This window comes from Mus pahari, chromosome 21, assembly GCF_900095145.1.
Source record: "Mus pahari chromosome 21, PAHARI_EIJ_v1.1, whole genome shotgun sequence".
NCBI classification, from domain to species: domain Eukaryota; kingdom Metazoa; phylum Chordata; class Mammalia; order Rodentia; family Muridae; genus Mus; species Mus pahari.
Window position 1 is genome coordinate 12,727,342 of NC_034610.1, and position 26,933 is coordinate 12,754,274.

Consider the following 26,933-nt stretch of genomic DNA (forward strand, 5'->3'; position numbering starts at 1 on the left):
AATCCCAGCAACCACATGGTGGCTCACAACCATCTGTAACAAGATCTGACTCCCTCTTCTGGAGTGTCTGAAGACAGCTACAGTGTACTTACATAGAATAAATAAATAAATCTTTAAAAAAAAAAAAAAGAGTTGCTATGGTCATGGTATCTCTTCATAGCAATAGAACACCAACTAAGAGAAACACTAATGTTGACATTCTCAACCAATCAATAATCTGCAATCATATAAACAAAAATTCTGTTTGGGATTTCAACACATGATGATTGAATTGATGAATGTAAATACTGTTCATTTTAAAAAGAAAAATAAATGAATAGCTACAGAATTCTGGTCACACAGCATTATTGATAATGGATTCTCTAAGAGGATTTTAAAGGTCAAAATTCACTCAAAACACATAGAATAAGAAAACATGTAGCTTATAGATGTTTTGAAACTTTTGTGCTTTGAAACCATTTTAGACTTAAGGGAGTATCACAAATAAGGCCCCACTGCCTATAATCTCTCAACCTAAAATTATATCAGTGTGGTCTATTTATCAAATTGAGAATTTAAAGAGATAACACACTGGGCAGTGGTGGCACACGCCTTTAATCCTAGCACTTGGGAGGCAGAGGCAGGCAGATTTCTAAGTTAAATGACAACGTGGTCTACAAGGTGAGTTCCAGGGCAGCCAGGCTACACAGAGAAACACTGTCTTGAAAAACCAAAGGGAGAGAGAGAGAGAGAGAGAGAGAGAGAGAGAGAGAGAGAGAGAGAGAGAGAGAGAAGAGAGAGAGAGATAACACAGGAACAGGAAGGTCGTGAGAAGGAAGTAAAAGGAGAATAAATGGCAAGCCAGTGGGACCTCACTTAGTCCCCTAGCTACCTAACATCAGGTTACCATTGACTACATAGTTCAAATAAATATCAGGACTAAAAAAAAAGACAAAGAATAATGAACCAAACTATAAATTTCACCAGCTTTTCTAGCAATGCTCTGTTTGTGGTCCAGTATTGTTTAGTTCTGTTTTCTCCTTGGTCTCCTCTCATCAAAGAGAACTCACATTAATCAAATATCTTACAGCATACCGTAAACTCATTAGTTCTGATATATCTCTTTCCTGTGTATGTATGCCTTGGCATTTCTGCATACAAATGATGTCATCTGTGAATAGAGATCTGTCTTGGTCTGGAGGCCTTATGCTGCCTTTCTTGTCTAATTGGCCCTGTTTTATCCTCTGTATGAAGTTGAAGAGAAGCATCTAGAATGGGCATCTTTATTTTGTTGCTATTCTTAACACCAAAGCCATTAGTCTTTCACCACTAAGAAAAATATTGGGTGCTCGGTTAGGATGTGGAAATTGGTTTGCATAAGCATTTTGACCATGAAAAAAGAGTAGAGTTTTCTTCATGTGCTTTTTCTTTTAAACTATCCTAACTGCAGTTGGTATTCCCTAGCTCACTATCATTATGATCTTTAGATACCAGTACATAGAGGCAGTGGTCCTCTTCAGTGTTCACATTGAGACACCTGCATAATCAGATAATGGTCATGCCTCAGACCCTAGAACCCCTCTTTCATAAAATCACTTCCAAACTTCTAAGAGTTAAATCAATCAGTTTTTGTGTGTGCGATCATAGTGGGACACTGAAAACATACTCTTCGGAAATCCAGAAAATCATAAGGATATACTTTAGAAATCTGTAGTCTACAAAATTAGAAAACATTAAAATAAAATGAAGAAATTTCTTGATATATGCTATTAAAAACTTGATATATTCTATTAAAGTAAAATCAAGATCAGATAAGCAGTTTAAATGAACCTATAACTCTAGTAAATTGGAAGAAAGTGTCCCAGCCAAAAGAAAACATGGACCACATGGATTCAACACAGAATTCTACCAGGCTTTCAAAGAAGAATTAACACCAGTACTCCTCAAATTATTCTCCAAAATAGAAACAGAAGGAACATGACCTAATTCTTTTTAGTGAAGCCACAATTACCCTGATATCTAAACCACACAAAGACCCAACAATGAAAAAGAATTACAGAGCACTTTTCCCTACAGCATACATGAGCATATATGCAAAAATCCTCAATAAAATACTTGCAAGCTGAATCCAAAAACACATCAAAAACATCATCCATCACGATCAAGTAGACTTCATACCAGAGATGCAGGGGTGGCTCAACATATGTAAATTGATAAATTTCATCCACCATATAAAATGACGGAAAGACAAAAAGCACGTGACCATCTCGTAGATGTAAAAAGGTCTCTGACAAAATCTAACGCCTTCATCATAAAAGTCCTGAAGAGACCAGGGATGAAAGGGACACACCTCAATATGATAAAGTCAGTTTACAGAAAGCCAGCAGCCACCACTCAGTCAAAACGGAAGCTCAAAGCATTTCCACTAAAACCACAAACAAGGCAAAGGTGTCCACTATCTCCATACTTATTCAATACAGTACCTGAAGACTTAGCTAGAGCAATAAGACAACTGAAGATCAAAGGGATACAAATAGGCAAGGAAGAAGTAAAAGTATCTCTATTTGCAGATTTCAGGATTTTAAACATAAATGGCCCTAAAAAACAACAGGAAAGTTCTACAGCTGATAAAAAACTTCCAGCAAAATCATCATAATACAAAATTAAGACAAAAAAATCAGTAGTCTTCCTGTATACAAATGACAAATACTGAGAAAGAAATAAGAAAAACAATAACAATAACTCACCATAGCCTCAAAAAAAAACCTATCTTGAAGTATCTCTAAGCAAGCCTGTGAAAGACTTGTACAGTAAAACTTTGAGACACTGAAGAAATATGAAAGAAATCTAAGTGGTATCCACAAATGAGGAGGAAGACAAATCCCAACTAAACACCCTCACAACCAAATGAAACCTCCAGGAATGGATTATGTGTCATTGAGTTGTTGGCCAAAGGGACCTCATGGAAATCCCCAAACAACTCAGTCTATTGCCAAGGCTATTGATTGCTCTCCACAAAGTGATGGTCATGCCCTTTTGCTGATGGCAACACCTACGTAACTCATCGTACATGAAGAAGTCAAAGTGATGCCTAATGAGACCCTTCATCTCTACTGACTGATGCAGTACTGGAAGGTATACTGCATGCTACCAGAGGAAAAACATAAATCCCAACCAAGTTACAAACACTGTGCTCTACAATGGTGAATTGCCTGAAGGATATGATGGTATAATAGTGGTACAAACGTGGGAGCAATCAATCACTACCTGATGAGATTTAAGGCCCACTCCATGAGATGAAATGCATGCCTGATGCTGACCAGGTGGCCAAGAGCATCAAACTAGATAGGCCATGGATCTAGGGGAAAACCTAACACTTTCCGTTCTTCTAAAGGAATGCAGCAATACAATGACATTCTGCTATATTCATAGGTCAGTATTTTGCTCAGCCATCATCAGAGAAGCTTCCTCCTACAGCAGATGGGAACAAATACAGAGACTGTATTTGTTGTATCCTGTTGTAGAACAGGATAACGCACAGAGACAAACCTTGAAACACTCAGTCCTAAAAGGGATGTCTCTATGAGATCCCTCTCCTCTGTGGGAGAGGAGGTGGAGAGATTGTTAGAGCTGGTGGGAGTAGAAGACACCAAAGAAAAGAGAGTTTCTAGACACAACAGGATGAAAGCCCCTGAGAACTCGTAGACACTGTGGCAGCATGCACAGGGTCTATACATGTCCAAGCCAGATGGGATCCCAGAGCTGAGAGGAGAAATGGACACATTTCTTTTTTATTTTAATTATTATAGTATCTTTTATTTTTTTATTCAATTTATATTCAATTTACATCGCACTCACTGCCCCCCTCCCAATCACCCCTTCCTCAACCCTTCTCCCATCCCCCTCTCCCCTTCTCCTCTGAGTGGGCAGGGGCCCCTGGGTATTCCCCCCTTCAGGTACTTCAAGTCTCTGTCTCAAGAGGCTAGGTGCTTCCTCTCCCCCTGAGGCCAGTGAAGGCAACCCAGCTAGTAGGGCATATCCCCCAAACAGGCAACAGCTTTTGGGATAGCCCCCGCTCCAAGTGTTCGGGACTCACATGAAGGCCAAGCTGCATATCTGCTACACATGTTCAGGGAGGTCTAGGTTCAGTCCATATATGTTCTTTGGTTGGTAGCTCAGTCTCCGAGAGCCCCAAGAGCCCTGGTTAGTTGACTCTGTTGGTCTTCCTGTGGAGTTCCTATCCCCTTCAGGGCCCACAATCCTTCCTCCTAGTCTTCCATAAGAGTCACCAAGTTCCATCCACTGTTTGGCTATGGATATCTGCATCTGTCTGCATCAGCTGCTAGGTGGAGCCTCTCAGAGGATAACATGCTCCTTTCTGCAAGCATAACAGAGTATGATTAATAATGTTAGGGACTGGTGCTTGCCCATGGGATGGGTCTCAAGCTGGGCTAGTTATTGCTTGGCCATTCCCTCAGTCTCTGCTCCCTCCCCATGCCTGCATTTCTTATAGATGAGATACATTTTGGGTTGAAAGTTTTGTGGGTGGGTTGGTGTCTCTGTCACTCGGCTGGGGTTCGTGTCTGGTTACAGGATGTGGCCTCTTCAGATTCCATATCTCCAGTGTAGTGAGTCACAGTTAAGGTCACCCCCACTGATTATTATGTGCCTCCTTTATCCCAGGTCACTGTCTCAACCTATTCTTGTTTGTTTGTTTGTTTGTTTGTTTGTTTTAGATGTCTGTCTTTTCTACTGTGAAAAGAGACATTGACCAAAGCAACTCTTAAACAACATTTAATTGGGGCTGACTTACAGGTTCAGAGGTTCACTCCATTGTCTCATCAAGGTGGGAGCATGGCAGCATCCAGGCAGGCGTGGTGTAGGCATAGCTGACAGTTCCACAAGTTCATCTAAAGGCTACTAAAAGACTGACTTTCAAGTAGGAAGGGTTTTACAGCCCAATCCCACAGTGGCATACCTACTCCAACAAAGCCATCCCTCCAAATAGTGCCCCTCCTAGGGATAGCCATACTCAAACCACACAAGGTCTGTTTGTTTCTTCTTTCTTTCCTCCTCTTTTCTTTTCTTTTGTTTGGGTGTTTGTTTGTTTGTTTGTTTGTTTGTTTTTGTAGTCCCGGCTGTTCTAGAATTTGCTCTGTAGACCAGGGTAACCTCAAACTCAGAGGTTTGCCCTCCTGAGTACTGGGATTAAAGGTGTGCATCACCACACCCAGCTGCTTTCTAATGAGAAAGAAAGAAAAAGTGTGCTGCTCTTGGGTTAACAAGGAGGATCTGGGAGAGTTCAAGGAGGGGAAACTAATCAGAATATATTGAATTTAAAAACTATTTGCAATTAAAAAATTATATCAGATCTAAAAAATCTCACCTAAACTAGTGATATGTGATTATTTTCATGTAACCAAAGACTCCACAATGGTAATTCTCTTTCTTGTGGTATTCAGAGGAGGTAGGTAGAGGAGAGTATAAAGGAAGACTTCCCCACGAGGTTCCCAAGGGATGAGAGTCCTACCTTCACTTTTATACACTGCCTTAGGCTACTGTTGTCAGCTGCATACTGAAGCTGGTTCCGCCTAACTTCAGGAGATTAGAATGAAAAGCAGAAAAACATATGCCAAATTTTCTTAAGTGCAAGATTCATGTTGTGTTTTAGAATTTATACAGATTATTCCCTTAGAAAAACTTAAAGTACACAACCCAGAACTCACTCTAATTAAAGATTGGGAAAGACAGTCAGTCACTGGTTAGGGAACATGTGTCCAGCTGGTAATCAGTAGCTGTTATTGAAAATAAGAAAAATGAAATAATCAGTATTTGGGATAATTAAAATATTCTGCCAATAATCATGAATTAGTTCAAAATAAAAATGAATATTTAACATGAAATTCCATCTTATAAATGTACTTTTTAAAATAAGATTTATTTATTATATGTAGCTGTCTTCAGACACTCCAGAAGAGGGCGTCAGATCTCATTACAGATCGTTGTGAGCCATCATGTGGTTGCTGGAACTGAACTCAAGACCTTTGGAAGAGTAGTCAGTGCTCTTAACCTCTGAGCCATTTCTCCAGCCCCCATGAATGTACTTTTTATTAGCATGTATTCATTGCACAAAATAGTGACTTTTAAAAGGAAATTTTCACACATGCATTTTTATGTACTTTAATTACATTCATTGCCTCTTACCCTCTTGTCTCTCTTCCCTTCCTTCTGTCTTCTCAAATAGAAGCTCTACTTTTACGAGGTACCTGAAGAGAAAAACTCCCAAGAGACCTGAATAAGCAGAATGGAGTCTTCACTAACCACTAGTCCCACGCAGTTTAATAGGAAGCAACCCTGACTTCCATTTGGTTTAACTTTTTAAAGGTAAAAAAATCCACGATTGTAATGTATACACAAAGCAAGCATTGTCTGCAGCAGCGATTTACAGAAGTGGAGAGGTAACAGCTGTGGTCAGCTATGGTCAGATAGTCAACCTTTAGCTCAAAGTCATATTGTTCAGAAATACAGGGCTGGTCCAGAGGCTAGCTTACCTTAGGGATTTAGGGATGGGGCAGAGATCATTTTTACCCAGGGTAGTTCTAACGCTTAAAATATTCTTAGGGATATTTTCATGAGATGGTGTAACTATAGTTCCATGACATAACTATAGTTCCATAGCCCACTACACTACCTCCATGACTTTTTAAAGCCCAGATTCAGCAGAGATCTGGCTTACTTTGTTAATGTGGTGTGATCACCAGTTCGACTCATTTTTATGCAAATGTCATGGTTTCATTCATCTTTGTGGGTGAATTAATATTCCATTGTGTAGATATCACATTTTTCTGTATCCATTGATCTATCTTAGAAATGTAAACTTGTCCAGCAACTTTGAACAGCAATATAGAGGTTCCTTAGAAAACTAAAAATAAAATATATGAATTACAAGGGTAGAAAACTGACCAAAGCAGCCATGGCAGCAAAGCCCAAATGTGTCCAATTTATTTACAAACTGAACAGTTGCTTCAGTGACTTTACAAGAGGTACCACTAATATTTGTAGAAATACTGAGAGGTCTAAAAATGGTCAACAACAAGCTTTGTTTTGATGAACTCTAAAAGCTTTTATTTCATACACGCATATGTTATATTTGCTTCTGTAAAACAAGTCATCTCAACAAGAACAAAGAGTGGCAGCCATACATCAGCTAATGCCGACCTTTGACTTCCTTGGCAAGCACAGCATAGCTTGGAAATGAGTTAGGGGTTTTGGGGCAATAGCGACATGGGAAACCCCCTTCGCTGTTTTAGAAAGCTGATTCTAACATGTTTAGGTGTCCTTTGACTGTCTACAGCAGCTTAACAAAGCTGAAAGTTTGATGAAAACCAATAATTGCATTCACTGAAGACCTGTTTGAAAGGGGAAGTCATATAAGAAAAATCATAAGAACCTGTGTCAGAAACAAGGGCTCTCAAAAACTAGCATAAAACATTCTCATGCCTAAATAGAAATCAATCTCTCTCTCTCTCTCTCTCTCTCTCTCTCTCTCTCTCTCTCTCTCTCTCTCTCTCTCTCAGAAATCTAATTTTTCATTGGTTTAAGCCAAAAGAAAGTCTTTATTAGCTGGCCGGTAACTACACTGGGCTTGAGATCCCAGTATAGCACTGAGCCTTTCTCTTGGTGAGCTTTTAAGCACAAAAACCATGTTCTGATTTGAAACACTTTGGTTAACAAGAACAGTTTTCCAGAAGTGAAACTATAAGAGCAAAAAAGCAAGGTTAGTACATTTTGGTATTTTCCGAGAACTATATGGACTGTAATGGATTAGGCCTTTGTTTAGTTTTGGCAGGTGGTGCTGTCTACCTGCTGAGTTTTACAAGTTGAATAGTATTTCCAACATGGAGTCAGTTGTGCTAAGGTCTGGGGCGCTTTGACAAAATTTTCTAAAGCATGTTAGAGTTCCAGCAGATATTTTGAATATTTGTAAACTTGTCTGTGGGGAAAACTGTAATATTTGGAGGTTTGCCATGGTGACTGTCTTTCACTAAATATAGCTAGAACCCATTTTAGGAATTGAAAATATAGGAAGTATTTTTGGAACAGTTGTATAAAATAAAAGCTGTTTCCTCTTCCTTCCTTCCTTCCTTCCTTCCTTCCTTCCTTCCTTCCTTCCTTCCTTCCTTCCTTTTCTTTTTTGATTTGGTTTAGTTTTGGTTTTTGGTTTTTGGAGACAGGTTTTCTCATTGTAGCCCTGGCTGTTCTAGAACTGACTCTACAGACCAGGCTGGCCTTGGTCAAGACATTTGCCTTCCGACTGATGAGATGGCTCAGCAGTTAAGAGCACTGACTGTTCTTCTGAAAGTCCTGAGTTTAAATCCCAGCAACCACAAGGTGGCTCACAACCATCTGTAATGAGCTCTGATGCCTTCTTTTGGTGTTTCTGAAGACAGCTATGGTGTACTTAGATATAATAATAAATAAATCTTGGGGCCAGAGTGAGCAGTTCCAGATTGAGCAGAGGTCCTGAGTTCAATTCTCGGCAACCACAAGATGGCTCATAACCATCTGTCCAGCTACAGTTTACTCATATACATAAAATAAATACATCTTAAAGGGGGGGGGGAGAAGAGAAAGATTTGCCTCTTTGCCTCTCAAATTCTGGGATTAAAGGCACATGCCACCACAACCCAGCTAAAAGGTTTTTCATAGGTAACTGTCTAAGGGATTTGCATAAGAACAAACAGACACGACTACAAACCGACTCAAAAGGATGACACAGATTGTTAAATACATTGAATTCAAAAAAATTGGAACTTTAGACACTCAAGATCCTTTATGAGAAGCAATGTGTGTATGTATGAGCTTGACTACAGCGGAGAAGTCTGGGAAAGGGAAATTCCTTGGCTTTTCTGTTCCATCCAGTGGTTTTTTTTACATATATCCTTCCCACATGGTTAAGTTTTAGGACTTGGGATTGAGTTTCCCCAGAGCCTAGCCAAAAAAAAAAAAAAAAAAAATCTGGTATATATATTTGATAAATGGTGAATGAATGAAGAATAGGCTAAGTCAGCAGCTCTCAACCTGTGGGTCCAGACCCCTTTGGGAACCCTCTATCTCCAAAAAATATTTACATTACATTAAGAATTGTAACAGTAGCAAATTACAGTTATGAAGTAACAACAAAAAATAATTCTATTGTTGGCGATCACCACAACATAAACTGTATTAAAGGACCGCTGTACTAGGATGGTTGAGAACCACTGGTTAAAGTCACATTAAGTGTGGTGAGAAAGGAAGATTGAATTTAAATCCTTTACTCATAAATGATTTGATTACTAAGAAAATTTTACTAAAAAACAAACAAACAAAAAACCCCACAGTATTGAAAAGATGAGAAACCTGTACTGTGATTACCCCAATATTCCAGAACTTGGATCCAAACGCACTCAATTAGTGGTGGCTCTGTGGAGCAATGCAGAGAGGAGACAGAAAGACAGATAATCAAAGCTTCAAACTTTTTGTTTTTACGTGTTCTAATGTTAATGTAGAAAGAAAAATTCCATTGCGTAGAACAGTTTTATTTAGTTAAGTCCTAATTAGATATGCCTAGAGTCAAGTATTCAAGTGTACAAGACCCCAAAGGCAGGAGCACAGAGATGACAAAGGATTGATCTTTTGTTTCGATTTGATGGTTTTAGATTACCAACTACTTTAGCTGGAAAGACGTCGGACACTACAGCCTGCTGTCTGCCTCTATGCTTTATGAAAGAGCTTACTCCTTGGATCCAGCAACATACTCAGCACCAACTCTCCAAAAGGAGGAAATGAATACATTGTTTCTTGGAAACCAGAAGGAGTGGAGTATGGAAGAAACACGAAGGTATCTTAATCCGAGTCCTTAAAGTTTGCACATATATCTCAAAAAAAAAAAAAAAATTACACACCAGTCGTTGGCAATCTCTCAAGTATAAAGCAGATCATAACACTGGACACTAATAGCGCCCAAGCTTAACCTAAGAACGAACCAGAGAAGATCTGCAGCTTAAAGGACTGAAATTCGTGAAATGAGAAACACAGGTACTGAGTATCACATGAGTCACACTGTTGTTATTATGCTTCAACTGTCGGGATGATGGTACGGTATAAAAGTCTTTGTCTTGGGCACATTCTCTTGTTAAGCCTCCCAAATTCTCCTGGACCCAAGAAACATTGAGGTGCGCGCTTTCTTTGGAAGCGAGCACTGCATAGTACGAACAAAAGCTCCTCCTAACCCGTCCTGGGATCAGCGTCCCAGGCCAGCGGGGCAGCTCCTAACCCGGTCCTCCTCCGCCGGACAGGGGTGGGGCTGCCGAGAGACAGCGCGTGCGGCTCTGTGGCCACCCTTTCAGTGGCTTTGCTGGCCTCGGGTCTCGCTTACTCATTTCCCTCCCTGACTTTACAGTACACAGTGGCTGCACTAAAAGTAGGGGTGGCCCGGAACGAATAAAACACGCCCCTCTCGTGACGTAAGCACCGTCGCATGCGGAAGCCCGGCCTTAATGCCAATCAGGTCCTGGCAGCTCTGAAAAGTAACGTGGCATATTATGTGAAACATTTGCAACTTGCCAAATCAGTCAAACGTGGAATATTTATTTAGGGGCTGAAAAATCACTTCTGCGTGATTTTTAGCTACAAAAACGAGAAAATATAGCATTTTTCTAGTGCCTCTTGAGCACGTGTTCTTACCTAGCGATAAGCACCTTAAATGCAGGGCGCGTGCGCGGGCAGGTCGCCGCCGGAAGCCTGCGAGATTACCCAGCGACTTTGCGTCTTCCCTGAGAGCGTCCGTGGTGGAAGTGGGCAAGCATGGGGAAGGTGAATGTAGCCAAGCTAAGGTACATGAGCCGCGATGACTTCAGAGTTCTGACTGCGGTAAGGAGTATACCTTTCTTGCTTATCCATTCGGTGACGTCCTCTTCCTGCTAGTCTAAGGTCGCCGGGAGCTGCGTGAGGGCTCTCGGGTGTGTGGATTGTTTGCCGAGGGCTGGGATCTGGGTATAGGGCACCAAGGTCTGACTTTCATGAAGCTTTGTGGAAAAAGAACTATCTTTTACTAAACATGGTTCTTCCTTTCAGCTTCTTTTGCTGCAGATGTGCTTACGTCTCTGTGGCCCGGGAAATTTCATTGATCTTTGGCTTCCACACTAGAGGAGGGTGGGAGTTAAGTCCTCGAAGGAAGCCTGTGTCCCCCCCCCCCCCCAGTGATAGACTCAGACACTTAATGTTAAAAAAAAAAAATTGTCAGCTTTCACTGTCAAATATAACAGCTGAGTGCAAAACAAAGGAGGAAAGGAGACGCCTCTTAGTCGACCAGCAAATCAATAAATATGTTAGCAATGTAATTGTCAGGTAGTAAGTACTGTGAAGGTAACAAAGGATAAAAAAAGAGAAAGTGTCCACGTGTTGGAAGGAGAGGGGAGAGTACTGTCTTTGAGTTTTACAGTGATGGAGACAGAATCCAAGAATCTTGTCTTTACTGTTAATCGAACTACAAAGTTTGTCCCCACCCCCGAACCAAGCGAATGTTATCTGCCGGAGAAGAGGTGTCCTTGGAGAGAGTTGGAGGCAAATAAGAGCAAAAACTCAGAGATGGGAGGGAGAGTCCTCATAGAAGAGAAAGGTTCGATCTAATGGTTGGGGACATACATGGAAAATGAGAACCAAACCATACAAACCCTGCAGGCCTAGTAAACGATGTGTGTGTAAGCTGGTGATTTCTTTCTTTTCTTTCTTTTTTTTTTTCTTTAAAGATTTATTTATTTATTATATGTAAGTACACTGTAGCTACCTTCAGACACTCCAGAAGAGGGCATCAGATCTTGTTACAGATGGTTGTGAGCCACCATGTGGTTGCTGGGATATGAACTCAGGACCTTTGGAAGAGCTGTCGGTGCTCTTAACCACTGAGCCATCTCACCAGCCCCTTTTTTTTCGGTTTTTCAATATAGTCCTGGTTGTCCTGGAACTCACTCTGTAGACCAGGCTGGCCTTGAACTCAGAAATCCACCTGCCTCTGCCTCCCAAGTGCTGGGATTAAAGGCGTGCGCCACCACTGCCCGACCTGTGAATGTTTTAATTAGGAAGGTGACGAAATCTGATTCTATAGTTTTAGGATTGTGTCACAGAGATCAGGACAGATATGTAAGGTTAGAATAAGTCAGTCTTTGTTTAGGAGTCGCTGAGTTTTGGTAAGGACTGTGTTACATAATAGGATATGAAATGCGAGTTGTTCATGTATTACTTTAAGCCTTTGTAGCCAAGTTAAGTAGGTAACATTTCATTCATCAAATGCAAGGTCTGTATGAACTTTGGCATGTACTTCCTTTTTCCTATAGCTTCCTTAAATTAACCCGGCTTTTTCTTTAAATAGTATTTTTAAACAATGGCTTTCCTTCTCAGCACATTCATTCATTTCTCAGTATCTTGACAAAAATAGGGTAGTCGGGAAGTGTATTGGAGGATTGGGGAAGCAAGGAAAGGACATAAGAACGAGCTAAAACTTTGAAGTGCTCAGTTATGGTGGGATACCAGAGTAAAGATTTTTCTTCCAGAATTTCTAAGATCCCTAAAGAATCACCTAGTCACCAAACGTAACACTCTGGACTCAGTGGATGCCACCAGTGTTGTCTTCCCTGGCTGCTCCCTCTATGAACATCTTTGCCTCTACTCAGTTACCATTTTTTGACTTGTTGCATGTTTAATGTTAACCACCCCCACACACATACTCCCCAGTTTTCACATCCCCATCTCATTTATATCTTTAATAATCCTTTTTCTTTACTTCAGAATTTTGACAATGGAGAACAGTCTAGAAAGACATGAACCCAGGCCTCCACACAATGTACACACATGGAAAACATACATATGAAGGAGCAAAAAAATCTTAATGCCCTCCTTTCATTACCACCACCAACTGGCCCTTGCTGCTTCTGTTTTCATCACAGCTAGGGCACTATATAATTCTCTAGTACATTCCTTCCAGTTTTTGTATGTTCCTACTAGATTAATGTCCCAAATATAACCTCCCTCTCCCTCTCCCTCAGCCTCTCCCCCTCCCCCTCTCCCTCTTCTGTATCTCTGACTGTTCTGGAACTCACTCTGTAGACTAGTGCAGCCTTGAACTCGGAGATCCGACTGCCTCCACCTCCAGAGTGCTGTGATTAAAGGCGTGTACCAGTCTCCCTTTCCATTCTCCCTTGACAACGCATCTTTAAGAGCTCCCTAGTTTTCTCAGGATGAGACGGTTACCGGTTTGTTTCTTGGGTGGAAGTGGTTTTGGGCCTTAATTGCAGGGGCTATAACGTGTTGACTGCTTCTATGTCAGTTGTCCCTTGTGTTTGGTAGGGACCATTTCTAAAACTTTCCTTCCAACAGTACTCTGTGTCTGTTCCTTGTACTCATTCTCAGATGTCCCTCCTTTCTGGAAAGTGATCTCTCAGCTAGAATTCGTGTTCTGCCCTGAGCTGCTGCTTCTGGTTCTCCAGGGATAAAAATTCTCCCCAGTAGTTACCAAAATCCATGCCTTTCATACTGTGCCTTCTCATTGATACTTAATATCTGGAATATCTATAGTTTCTAAAGACGGGTGTTTAGATGTTAAGTATTTTAATATCAACCATGTGTCGTTAACTTTTCAAGAACTGAGTTTTTACTCTGGAAGTTGAGAGGCAATATCACTATTAACTGTATTTATCAAGAATGAATTTAACATGGTGGAGATAAGAGTGACTGTATTGTAGAATTATTATAGTCATATGCTGCCTTAACCTTTTCCTTTTGCCACAGGACATGATTGTATTCAGCAAAATCCCCTAAGATCATACTGTCTAGTAACAGAATAGCTATGCTAAGTGTCCATGAGTACTGTGTAGCCTACACTTGCTTAGCAGTGCATTTCTTACAACCTGTGCCTGTTAGGCGACACAGCTGTGGCTAGAGAGCTACTTAGTTGGGAGAGTTTCGAGAGGCTAATTTCTTAGCAAGATTTTAATAGACAAGGCTTTGTGTTATGCATCATAATGATTCCTTTAATTTCAGGTTGAAATGGGCATGAAAAACCATGAGATTGTTCCCTGCAGTTTGGTTGCTTCTATAGCCAGCCTGAAACATGGTGGCTGTAATAAAATTCTAAGAGAATTGGTGAAGCATAAACTTATAGCGTGGGAACATACTAAAAGTGAGTATTTTATGTAACATTTGTCAGTCCTCAGCTAATCAGCTTTCTGTTGAGCTGACCTTCACAGGACATGAAGTACAGGTTGCCTGACTAGACAGGCGAGAACTGACACATTCTTCTGCCATTCAAATTGGTCAAAACAGTCACAGAGTCCACTCAAATTAAAGAGGGCAGAGAAAGTGTGAAGACTGTGCTGCAGAACAAGACAGATAGTCATACAGTCATACACCAACTTTGGAACGTTCAGCCTGTCACGGGACTCTAGAGGGTTGCCTCTCAGGCCTTCTGTAATGAGGAGCGAAGGTTTGAACACTTGTGGCAGATCTTTTATAAATAGAAGGTAAAGTAGTTACTGGAAAAAGAAAAAGGGATAATGGTTACATACAAAAACAGGCGTAAATTCATTGTCAGTTCAATATAGAATATTTTGAACTCAAGTACTTCCTTTTAGTTTAAGTGCATATCTATCACAGACCCTCAAACCCAGTATCCATCCATACATCGCTGTAATAGAGAAGAAACTGCGAACTCACAAGTCTGGGTCAATCAGCTTCTCTAGCTACTACTTCCCAACTTTAAATGCTTGCCTCGTGTTGATGTGTCTTGTTGCCATAATACAACTAATGCTCTTACCTAATTTTTGTCTAGCTGTGCAGGGCTATCGGTTGACAAATGCTGGCTATGATTACCTAGCTCTGAAAACACTGTCTTCTAGACAGGTAGTTGAATCTGTTGGAAACCAGATGGGTGTGGGCAAAGAGTCAGGTAAGTACTAATAGTATTGTTGAAAGCATTGCTTAAGTTTTTATTTTACTTTTGAGAAAGGATTTCTCTTTCATTTTGTTTAATAGTCCCAACAAGATCAAGAAGTCAGAAACTTAGTTGTAAGCAATACATATTAGGAACATAATTTGCTATATTTATTGAGAATAATTTAGTAGGTTATAACTACCTCCATAACTCCAGCACTATCATTTTGGTAATACCAAGAAATAATTTCCATCTGTGGTTTTGGGTTTTGTTTTTAGTTTAGATTGGATTGGGGGGTGGGTTGTTGGGTTTTTTGATGGTTTTTGTTTGTTTGTTTTGTTTGTTTGTTTGGGGATTTTTGTTTGTTGGTTTTTTTCTTCCACTCCCTCTTTGGTGCTCTGGACTAAACTGGGGGTCATACATATGGTTCTTTTTCGAGTTGTAGCCTGGAATAGGAGATGCTTTTTGAGCCATAGCCTCCTTTATACAGTCTCTGTCCTGTGCACTTTCTCCTATCTAATTGACATTGTAGCTAAACTAAGGATGCACAATTAAACTTGGAAATGAGAGCATTGTCAAAACTGCCCCCCAAAAGGTCCCTGTGGACTTTTATATGGTTTGAGTGCCTTCCGTGTTTCTATCTAAATTATGGTATGCATAGTGCTAAATAGAATACTGAGTCTGAGTTGGGGAGAGCGTTTGCACATAAAAATGGATATGAATGTTTAAACACAATTGAGTATTTCCTTTAGGTAACCTAACTTTCCTGTTAATTGCTTTTGCATTTGAATTTAAAATTATGAATTAACTATTGTAAATACTTTAATTATAAGAAAACTAAGTCCTTAGGAAGCATTCTGTTTAAAGTATTTTTTAATTTTTAAGAAATTAGTTAAATGGTAAAATGGTAAGCATTAACATTGTAGAAATAGAAAGTATAATAAAATGAGTCTTATTTTAAATCCACATTTCAGTTAATTTTTTGTTCATTAGATCCCATAGCTAAGACTACTTCTTATTTAATCTGAGAAATTTCCTTTATAAATACTACTACATTTGCATGTATTCAGGATTATTTTTGTGTTCACATACGATTGTAACCAAGAGTGAATCTAAGTGTTACTCAGGATTCTGTACTTTAATTCTTGTCTGCTTTTCACCCTGGCTGATAGCTGCTCAGCGGGTATCTTCTTCATAATTGTACAGTGTTTTGATGGGTGGGTACTCTTCAGTTGATTTTTACCATTTTCCAAGCAGTAGTCATTTGAGTTTCATTCATTCTTCATTGTGAATAGTAATGAAAGTGCCTATCTTTAGATACATACATTAAAATTTAGTGCTTCAGTGTGGGAGTGTTTGAGAAGCACAATTCATTCCATAATGGCAAAAATATATAAATTTTGATATTACTGTTTCAAAACTATGTATTAGTATATGATATATATTCTTTCGGCAAGGTATGATATAGCCTGTTTTTAATAGAAATAAAATTTCTTAACATACTTAGTATGTGTTCTAAATGTCAGCTATACAAATAACTTACTTTGATAGTTGACAAACTACTTTTTAAGGAGATTTCATTACAGGGTCATATTCTAACGTATTGGTTATCAAAGCAATTAAGTTGAATATGTTGAAATAGAAGGTATTGAAGTAGCTTCTCATGGACTGAGGATGTATCTCATGATAGAGCAGAAGCCTGCTGTGTGCAATGCCTGTGGTAGATCCCTGGCACAGAGAGTATTCAGGGGAGATTACATTTTTTTTTTTTTTACTAGAAATGCCTTCTCAATGAATTAATGCTTGATATGACATAATGAGAAATGTAACCATTGAACATCTTTGAAAGCAGGAGTACCCATTGGCTAAGTACCTCTTTGCTTTTATTTACAGTTACAGATGAAGTGTTTTGCCAAAAAATAACTACCAGTAGGAAAGATACTGGATACAGAAGAAGGCAGATGAAGGTAGAACTATTTAACCAGTTGTAGCTAAAGTATCCTAACAATGCTTTTACAATTTTTGCTCTAGATATTTACATTGTTGCAAATGAAGAGGGGCAGCAGTTTGCACTGAAGCTACACAGACTGGGAAGAACCTCCTTTCGAAATCTGAAAAACAAGCGTGATTACCATAAACACAGGCATAATGTTTCTTGGCTTTATTTATCTCGGCTCTCTGCCATGAAGGAATTTGCCTATATGAAGGTATTTTTTTAATGATTTTACATTTTTCAAAAGAAAACAGAAAAAGAAAAAATATGTAGCTCATTTTAGCCAAACTTTAGAAGATCTTAATGACAAGTCTCTCTCTGACCCCAGACTCAGCCCCTACAATCAACTTGAACTCTTCTGATAATGCTCTTTTCCCAGTGGATTCCTCTTAATGATGGCATTTAGTGTTATGCAAATTTGTGGCGGGGATGGGGTGGGGGGTGAACTCTGAATATCTTATCTTTTCTTTTGTTTTTTCGAGACAGGGTTTCTCTGTGTAGCCCCGGCTGTCCTGGAACTCACTCTGTAGACCAGGCTGGCCTCGAACTCAGAAATCCGCCTGCCTCAGGTTCCCGAGTGCTGGGATTAAAGGCGTGCGCCACCACGCCCCGCTTCTGAATATCCTTTTTATTGAAAGTGGTATCTGGAAATCTCGGTGTTTCACAACGAAATTAAACAAAATAACATAGTTATGTCTAGTAGTGTTTGTTAAAAATCTACTTCATTGTGTTAGAATTTACTTTATTATTTTTAGGTTTGTGTATGTGTTGTGTGTGTGTGTGTGTGTGTGTGTGTGTGTGTGTGTGTGTGTGTGTGTGTGTATGGACAACTTGCAGAACTCACTAGTTTCCTTCCACTGCGGGATGGGATGCAGACCATTGTATGCCTTTACCCACTGGGCCATCATAATGACTTAGGTCTTAGTTTGATTGAATAGTTTATTTAATCTGGCCCTTAAATTGTTAATAGTGGTAGGAGAATCTCTTAAAGCAGTATAAATAAGCAATTATGATACTCTATGTTACATTATTTTCTTTTGTATTGTAAGGAAGCACCTTGGCAGAAATCATTAGATATTCCCTCTAACTGTAGAGGGCGCTTTTTTTGAGTGATCCTGTTGAAGGCACAGAGAGAACCTGGTTGCAAATTAGTACTCCTTAAGTATTGTTTTCCCAAGAGGAAAAGAGTAAGATAAAGATGACTTGAACATAAATTCTAGACTGGTGGTTCTCAACCTTCCTAATCCTGCAATGCTTTAATACAGTTCCTCATGTTTTGGGGACCCTCCCACCCCAACCATTAGATTATGTTTATTGCTTCTTTATAACTATAAAGTTATTTTGATTTTGCTACTGTAAATTTAAATACCTGTTTTTCAGTGATCTTAAGCAACCCTTGTGAAAGGACCGTTTGCAACCCACAGGTTAAAAACCACTGTTGGACACAACCATTTATAATCTTTAAGTTTGTGTTATGTTGTTTTGCTGCCGTGACATGTTGATGGACAACTCTTTAAAAATAAAAATTCTGGGAAGTAGTGTATTTCAATTCCTATCCACAGAAGGTGGTGGTTCGGTAGAAAGCTTTTAAAATTAAGTACTGTGGTAATGCATCATAATGGATAGCAAAACACTAGCCTGTACAGACCACTATAAAGTAGGGAAGATAACAGACACAAAGAATAGTTTATATGTTGAGGTTAAAAAGAAGAAGAAGAAGATAGAATGAAGTGAATGGGAATTGAGTGACTTCATAAAGATGGATATGATCTGACTTTAAGGAAAAGACTTTGCATAATATCAGGTATTGACCAAGACATGAATGGATGTGAGCCCTATGTGTGTATATAAGTGGTACTGAAGTGGCTCTCCTGGCTATTTTGGTACTGACTGATTCAATTAAAGAGAATTTTGAAAACTCACCAGTTGTCGGTGAACAAGAAATACAAAAGTGGTTCAGACTGAAATAGAATATTTACCTCCATTGTAGATACTTTAAAATGATGCATTGGCACAGGCAACATCTGGTCTGATATTGATCCTCCCGGCTTAGACTACGGTGATGTTTCCACTTGTAACTTCAATGCTCATACAGTGTAATCTGAAGAGCAGCATCAGTGATTTATAGACTAAAATGCCTGACCTTCGAGATAACCTACTTCTTATGCCAGGAACCTTCAACCAAAATTTGTTGCTACTACAGTATTGTAAACACATATCAACAAGTGACAGATTTAAAAAAATAGAAAGGAAATACTCTAAGGAACTATACACTTTTTTTACATTCATTGTTATGACTTAATGTACATAATACATAGTAACTGTATGTTTTAAGAGGGAAAGTTAATTCAAAGAAACTTGAATTATTTTTATGTATAGCTAATTCTTACTTTAAGTAAAGCATGCATTAAATAACCTAAGGTAAACTAAATTTTGTAAAGCCTTGTTTAAGGAAGACACTCTTTTGTTCTTTTAAAAACACAATTTTATTAGTTTCTCATATTTTTTCTGTTTTAGGCATTATATGAGAGGAAATTTCCAGTTCCAAAGCCAATTGATTATAATCGCCATGCAGTGATCATGGAGCTTATTAATGGTTATCCCTTGTAAGTATTCATTAAACTCGAAAGCTGCTAGTAGAGGAATTTAAGGTTCATGTTTTTTAAGTAAAACATTCAATTGGAATGTTGCTTCTTTCCTAGAGGTTAGAAATTTCTAAAGAGGTATATAAAAAGTTGAGTAGTGGGTGACGTACACCTTTAATCCCAGCACCGTTAGACAGAGGCAGGTCAACAGAGTGAATTTCAGGACTGCATAGAGAAACCCTGTCTCACCCCTCCCCCCCAAAAAATGTATTAAAAAAAATTGGAAACCCAGTTTCATCCAGTTTGTAATCTCTGCCATTTTTTCATTGATTTAATCTGCTGCATACCAAATACCTCAAGTCCAGCATAGCATAAGGTTCCTCTTGCCCTCAGACTAAACAATATATATCTAGGGTATCAGTAAGTGCTATTAAAGGTTAGTGAAGAGGGTAGAGATAGGAGATTCCTATTTAATACCCAATCGTCAGGAAAGTGCTGTTCACAGGGTGAAATCTTGGGAAACTAGCTAGGGCGATATTCCAGGTAAAGGAAGGCTATTATGGATCCTTGGGTGCTCATAGTCATGGAACAAATCAGTATTTAGAGCAGAGTGACTCAGGTGAGCTGGGGCAGAAGGAAGGGGAGCTGTGAACTGTGAGAGCTGAAAAGTAATGAGGGAAGGTAAACCAGGAAAATTAGAGCCGTCCAGGCAAGAGATGGTAATAGCTCTGATTGCAGAGACAGAAAGGTGAGGATGGTGCTCAGACTCTCAGTATGTTCTCCAGGAAGCAACACAGTTACTTGGATTGCATTTGGATGTTAAGAAGTGGGAAATCTGGCATAGTGAAGAACGAACATTTGAAAGGGGTGGTTCCTGGTAATCCACAGAAGAAAGAATTTCAAGGAGAGGAAAGAAGTCAACTGACTAAGAGTTTAGCAGCATAGAAGAAATTAAGTCTTGACTGTTTTGTTTAATGAGGTGGAAGGAAGTCTGTTAAAAGTGGATCGTTGAAAGTCAAAGAAGTGAAATTAGAAAAGCCTATGTAAAAAAGAGGCGGGCTGTAAGGAAGATATGAAATAGGACATGATAGTGAGAAGCAGACAGGATTGGAGCAACGTGTGACCTTTTAGTGGTTGAGACACTTGCCTGTGATGATAATGAGGAGGAAACTGGCAAGATCAGGAATGGAAATGACACACTCATTAAAATGATGACCATGTGCACATAACCTATTCCTACTTTCAGATGTCAGATACGTCGTGTTGAAGACCCTGCCTCGGTATATGATGAAGCTATGGAACTGATAGTCAAACTGGGCAACCATGGACTGATTCATGGAGATTTCAATGAATTCAATCTCATGTTGGACAAAGATGACCACATCACCATGATTGATTTTCCACAGATGGTTTCTACATCCCACCCAAATGCTGAATGGTATATGCTAAAACTGATTCTAGTTGTGGATGTATTTGTATCATAGAAGCTCTTTTTATTTGTAATTTTCCAGTTTTCTATTTGATCAGTAAATTAAATTAAGGACATTTATCTTTCAATTAAAGGATATCTAATTACTAGAATTTTCCCTGCAAGAAAATCTTTAAAGAAGAACTTTTAAAAGAAAAACTATACTTAGATCCAATCTTAACCCTAATTATTTTGCTAGTCCTGTGTCTGGAAATCTAAATGGAACTGACTGTCCACCTATCTTATACATAAACTGCAAAGTAGATATCACTAAAAGAAGTTGGACTTAACACTCAAATCAAACTTTCTTAGCCAGGGAGCCATTTATTCACGCAGAACTTCAAGAAGGAGTCTGGGGTTTTTTGTTTGTTTGTTTGTTTGTTTGATTGGTTGGTTAGTTGGTTGGTTTTTCGAGACAGGGTTTCTCTGAGTAGCCCTGGCTGTCCTGGANCTCACTCTGCAGACCAGGCTGGCCTTGAACTCAGAAATCCACCTGCCTCTGCCTCCCGAGTGCTGGGATTAAAAGTGTGCGCCATCATGCCCGGCTTGAGTCTGGGTTTTAAAACCAAAGCTTGTTCACATGTGGAAAGAGTATGTTTCCTGTATAGAAGCAGATAAATGAACACTAAATAGGAAAGAATTTAAAATGAATGTTTACTTTTACAGGTATTTTGACAGAGATGTTAAATGCATTCGAGAGTTCTTCATGAAACGTTTTAGCTATGAAAGTGAGCTCTACCCAACCTTCAGTGATATCAGGTCTGTAGTACTGCTTATAATGATAAAGCCCCTTCAGTAGATTGTTTGCTTAATTCTAAAGTGAATTTCCAGACAATATATTTCTGATTATTCTGTTTGAATATATGGTGCATGCCAGAAGAAGGCATCAGATCCCATTATAGATGTTTGTGAGCCGCTGTATGGTTGCTGAGAATTGAACTGAGGACTTCTGGAAGAGCATCCAGTGCTCTTACCATTGAGCTGTCTCTCCAGATCCTACAATTAAACTTTTGGATACTGAATTTGTTTTCTTATTTTGACTGCTGTATCAAATATTCATAACCCATTTTTAAGAAATCAAGTGTTAAATCTTAGTGAAATTGGTGGTTTTCTTTTTTAAGCTTTTGTGTTTTATTACGTATATTTCTGTATTTTAATTAGGGATTTTATTGCTGTAATAAAACACTGTGACCAAAAGAAGCTTAGGGGAGAAGCATTTATTTGACTCACAGGTTACAGACCATCATCCAGGGAAGCTAAGTCAGGAACTCAGGACAGGTACCTGGAGGCAGGAACTGAAGGGGAAACCATGGAGGACTTCTGCTGCTTGACTTGCTCTTTCATGGTTTGCTCAGTTTAGTTTCTTAATCCAGGAGGTGGCATGACCCACAGTGAACTGGTCTCTCCCACATCAATCATGACTCAAGAAAATGCCAGCAGGCTTGCGTATCGGCCAATGTGGTGGGGACATTTTCTCAATTGAGGTTCCTTCTTCCCATATGATTCTAGACTGTGTTAAGTTGACAAAACACTAAGCTGCACACTGCATAAGTGCACAGAAATGTGAGTGCCAGCAGCGGCTGGGAGAGAGTCAGTCCCCTGGAGCTGGTGGTTGTGAGCCAACCAAAGTAGGTGCTAGGAAGGAAACTCCCCTCCACTAGAAAAGAAGCTTATGCTAGGCCGTGACTCCAGCCTTATGCTTTTCTTTAACATATTTCTTGAGTTAATCTTCATTGGTTTTATATGCTTTTAAGATGTTTCCTGTTTTGAATTTTATTACTGCATTATTTATTTGTTTGTTTATTTATTTATTTATTTTGGTTTTTCAAGACAGGGTTTCTCTGTATAGTCCTGACTGTCCTGGAACTCACTCTGTAAACTAGGCTGGCCTCGAACTCAGAAATCCGCCTGCCTCTGCCTCCCGAGTGCTGTGATTAAAGGTGCGCGCCACCAAGCCCGGCTTGCTGCATACTTTAAACAGCAATCTTTAGCCCTTTTTTGAAAGTTAATTTATGGGGGCTGGTGAGATGACTCAGCAGATAAGAACACTGCTCTTCCGAAGGTCCAGAGTTCAATTCCCAGCAGTATGTGTTTAAGATTAAAATATGGAAGGCCGACTGAACTCACTTCACATTTATTAGAGTGGTGCTATTTATCTCAGATATCTCTTTTCTGTGTTATTTAATGCTGATGCCTTCGTTCCCTAGGAGGGAGGGTTCTCTTGATGTTGAGGTCTCTGCCAGTGGCTACACAAAGGAAATGCAAGCAGATGATGAGCTGCTACATCCAATAGGCCCAGATGATAAAATCACTGAAACAGAAGAGGAGCCTGACTTCACGTTTTCTGATGATGAAGAAGTGTTAGAAAAAGCCAAAGTTTGGAGGTCAGAATTGGAAAAGGAACCAGACCTAGCAGATGAATCAGGTGGCTCCTGGTGCTGCTCATCTGCAGACAGCAAACAAATAAAGGACGGCAGCTTACCAGAGGAAAGTGCTGATGTGTCCAGTTTCGAAGTGACTGCATTAAACCAAGCTGTAGAAGAAATGGAAAGGCAGGTTCTTCCCCACAGGTCTGTTACTGAGTTTTCTGAGGAGAGCAGTAGAGCTGAAAATGATGGGCAGCCAGGTCAGAGAAGCCCTGCTGGCTCTGAGGAGTGTGAGGATGAACTCCCCCATCTGACTGCCTTGTCATCATTGAACAGGGAGTTCAAGCCTTTCAGGTACAGAGGGGTTTTTTTGGGTGGGGTGGGGTGTTTTTTACCTTTAACCTTGAGATCTTTGATTCTGTTAAGGAAGGATATTTTAAAAATGAAACAAAAAACAAAACAGAACAAAAAACACTGTGACATGATTGTGTCATGCCGTTATCGTGTGTAAAAATGAAAGTTAACTTTATTGTATTGAAATGATTACATTTCAGTTATAAAACATTCTATTTGGAAAGTTTGATGGTAACATTGTGTCAGGACATTCTAAGAATGTTAAAATAATAGTGGACTGAGTTGTAGGTAGTTTCACTTTTATTTTCATAAATATAATTCTGAGGCATTTCATCTTATGCTTCACTGCAAAAAAAAAAAGACACTAATTTTATGTTATAAAAATTAACTGGTTAGATAACTTGTTTCTTAAATTTTATTTATTCTAGAGATGAAGAGAGTATGAACAGTGTTGCTCAACATAGAACAAGAACATTGAGTGTCACGTCTGTGGGCAGTGCCCTAAGCTGTTCAACAATCCCTCCAGTAAGTGCTGTGTGTGCCAGTTGTTGGGGTCAGAGCTGTGGGCAGAGTGGTACTGTCAGGACTTCGGGTCATTTAGATATTTGGATCTCATATGTTAATATTATAACATGGTCAGCATGTAGAAGTTTTCACCTGGAACAAGCAAAGCTTCCAGGGATAAGGCAACATATAAATTAGTTTGAATTTTAGGAATAAAATGTTAATGTAGTTTGTAGTTCCCCATGATTCTTTGATTTTTTTTTTTTTAAGATTTTATTTATTTATTATATGTAAGTACACTGTAGCTGTCTTCAGACACTCCAGAAGAGAGTGTCAGATCTTGTTACGGATGGTTATGAGCCACCACGTACGTGGTTGCTGGGATTTGAACTCCGGATCTTCGGAAGAGCAGTCAGGTGCTCATACCCACTGAGCCATCTCACCAGCCCCCAGTCTTTGATTTATAACAAGGAAGGTTATATGACTTTGCACAAAGGTAGCAATATGGCTGAAATGTAGAGGTATATCACCCCCCTGCTTACATTCGGGAGATGGGTGATTTTAAATGTCTTTACTATCAAATTTTTGTTGGTCCCTTGGTCATTTTACATTTGTATCCAAGCAGTTTACAAAAGGGATATTTTCTAGACAGGACAATGAGCAGAATATTCTCGCCCAGCTGAGGTTCTGGCGTGTAAGCCAGCCTCTCTTCTGACCTACTCAGAAGGAAGAATTGGTGAGGAGATGACCACACCCCACAAAGCAGGCCCTCTCTGTGGCCTTTGGAGAAGTGCTTCTCTAACCCCACACATTGGGGTGAGGAGCTAGTTCTCATTCATAGCAGACATTTGGAAAGTGCAAGGATTTACAAGTCATGACTTCTCTCAGGACTCAGGCAGGCCTGGTTGGGTTGGCTTGTTTCCCTGATCCTGGAGGAGTCAGTAGAAGCCACAGGGTAAGTTTACAACCCATCCACCTGCCTCAGTTCAGGAATATGCAGGGTTTTGAAGACTACTGTTTAATTGTGCTTCGTAAAAATTATTTTCTGACCAAAATTTAAAAAGTAAACTTGGCAATGGCCATGCAGCAAAATAGTAATTTATCAAATTTTCCATGCTTTAAAGTCAATTTTGTTATGTTGGTTTCTTTTCTTCTGTTTAAGTAAAATTGTGTTATTAAAGCTAGTTTTTAGAGATAATTTCCTCATAGTGAACAAAGAAGGAAACAGTTTAGAAGGGAAGAAATGAGAAAGTGAAATGGCTGTACACAAACTCAAAAGATAAATGACTTCATTTTTCTAAACGTATTAAAATTCAGATGTTATTAGTGAATTAGAATTTTGTTTCGTTTTGGATAGAATGAGGCATTATAATATTAAATGAGAGCTATCCAGAATGACATTGTATCCCCAATGCACACATTTAAAAGCCAGATGTGGTGAGGTATGTCTGTTAACTCAGCACAAACAACTGAAGATTTCCTGGAGCTTGCTGACCGGCTCCAGGTTCAGTGAGAGACCCTGTCTCAAACGAACAAGATGGGAAGTGGTAGAGGAAGTACATTTGCTGGCCTCTGGCTTCAGTACACATGTGTACACAGGTGTTTGCACACCTGTACACATGAGGATGCATGCACACACAGAAGAATAAAGTAAAAAATAGTTAATAGTTGTTTATATTACAGTTCTGGGGCTGTTCAGAAATGTTTAGGATTTGCCAGACCAATAACAGTGAAATTCTCAAAAATGTAATTGTTTTCATATTCTTTCTAAACTTGTCTAAGAAAATTTACTTGATTTTCTAAATATAAAATTGAAATCTGTAAAGCATGTATTACATTAAAAGATAAAGTTTTCAGTATAGATATCTCGCAGTTCATAAATAACCTTTTTGCTTTTTGCTTTTATACTCTCTGTTCTTACTGGGATTTATTTGCCCCCCCCCCTTTCTTTGATTTCACAGTATCGAAACAGAATTGGTACCAGGTTCTAACTGTGTGGCCTTCTGTGTGTGTGGCTCAGATACAATTGGCTGTGTCTATTTAAATAGATGTTAAGCTGCTCTGACTAGTTCCTCTTTACCCAGCAGAGGTTGATCTTGTAATTGTGTTGTGGTTTCAGTCTTCAAGTTTTTATCTTGAGCTTTGTGAATTGTATATGAGCCTGTATCCTAAAGAAAGTATAAGACCTTCAGTCTAACTCCATGAACAAAGATTTCTGTGCACCCAAGGCTGTCTTTAAGCTTTTCATTGAAAATCATTTTTTTTGTACAATATATTCTGATCAGGGTTCCCTTCCTAGCTCTCTTCCCTTCATCCGCTCTTGCTCCTCATGCTTCTGCCTCTCCGCCGCTAGGATCACAAGCCATGCCCCGACTTCTCTCGATCCTTCTCTCATACTGTTCCTTTTCTGTTTTGTAAAATGACAGAAGAAAACTGTTACCTCAGTGGACTTGGTGGTGGTGGTTTTGGAATTTATACAAAGACAAAAAGGGCTTAAATTCCTTGAAATTGTATCATAAAATCTGTTTCCTCCTTAATTCTTTTATCATTCCTATTTATTGGCTATCATGCTATACATAAACTTATAATTTATAAACACAATAGTCGTTTATAAATTCTGTTCTTGAAAACATGTAACAGAATTAAGTAATTGTTGCCTTTTAATATACATACATGTGGCTAGATCTAATGAGAGAACCTTTTTACTTTTTTTTTTTTT

General features: G+C 39.2%; 1 protein-coding gene across 1 annotated transcript in view; it reads left to right on the forward strand.

Moving 5' to 3' along the window:
* The first annotated feature begins 10,671 nt into the window (after positions 1–10,671).
* Riok2 (RIO kinase 2) overlaps positions 10,672–26,933 on the forward strand; it is a 17,971-nt gene continuing 1,709 nt past the window's right edge. Inside the window, exons 1-9 of the mRNA XM_021221442.2 lie at positions 10,672–10,890; positions 14,056–14,194; positions 14,843–14,959; positions 16,976–17,151; positions 19,455–19,543; positions 20,769–20,960; positions 21,657–21,749; positions 23,198–23,710; positions 24,139–24,235. Coding sequence (XP_021077101.1) covers positions 10,825–10,890; positions 14,056–14,194; positions 14,843–14,959; positions 16,976–17,151; positions 19,455–19,543; positions 20,769–20,960; positions 21,657–21,749; positions 23,198–23,710; positions 24,139–24,235 — 1,482 coding nt within the window. The 5' untranslated portion in view covers positions 10,672–10,824. The remainder of the gene's footprint in view (positions 10,891–14,055; positions 14,195–14,842; positions 14,960–16,975; positions 17,152–19,454; positions 19,544–20,768; positions 20,961–21,656; positions 21,750–23,197; positions 23,711–24,138; positions 24,236–26,933) is intronic.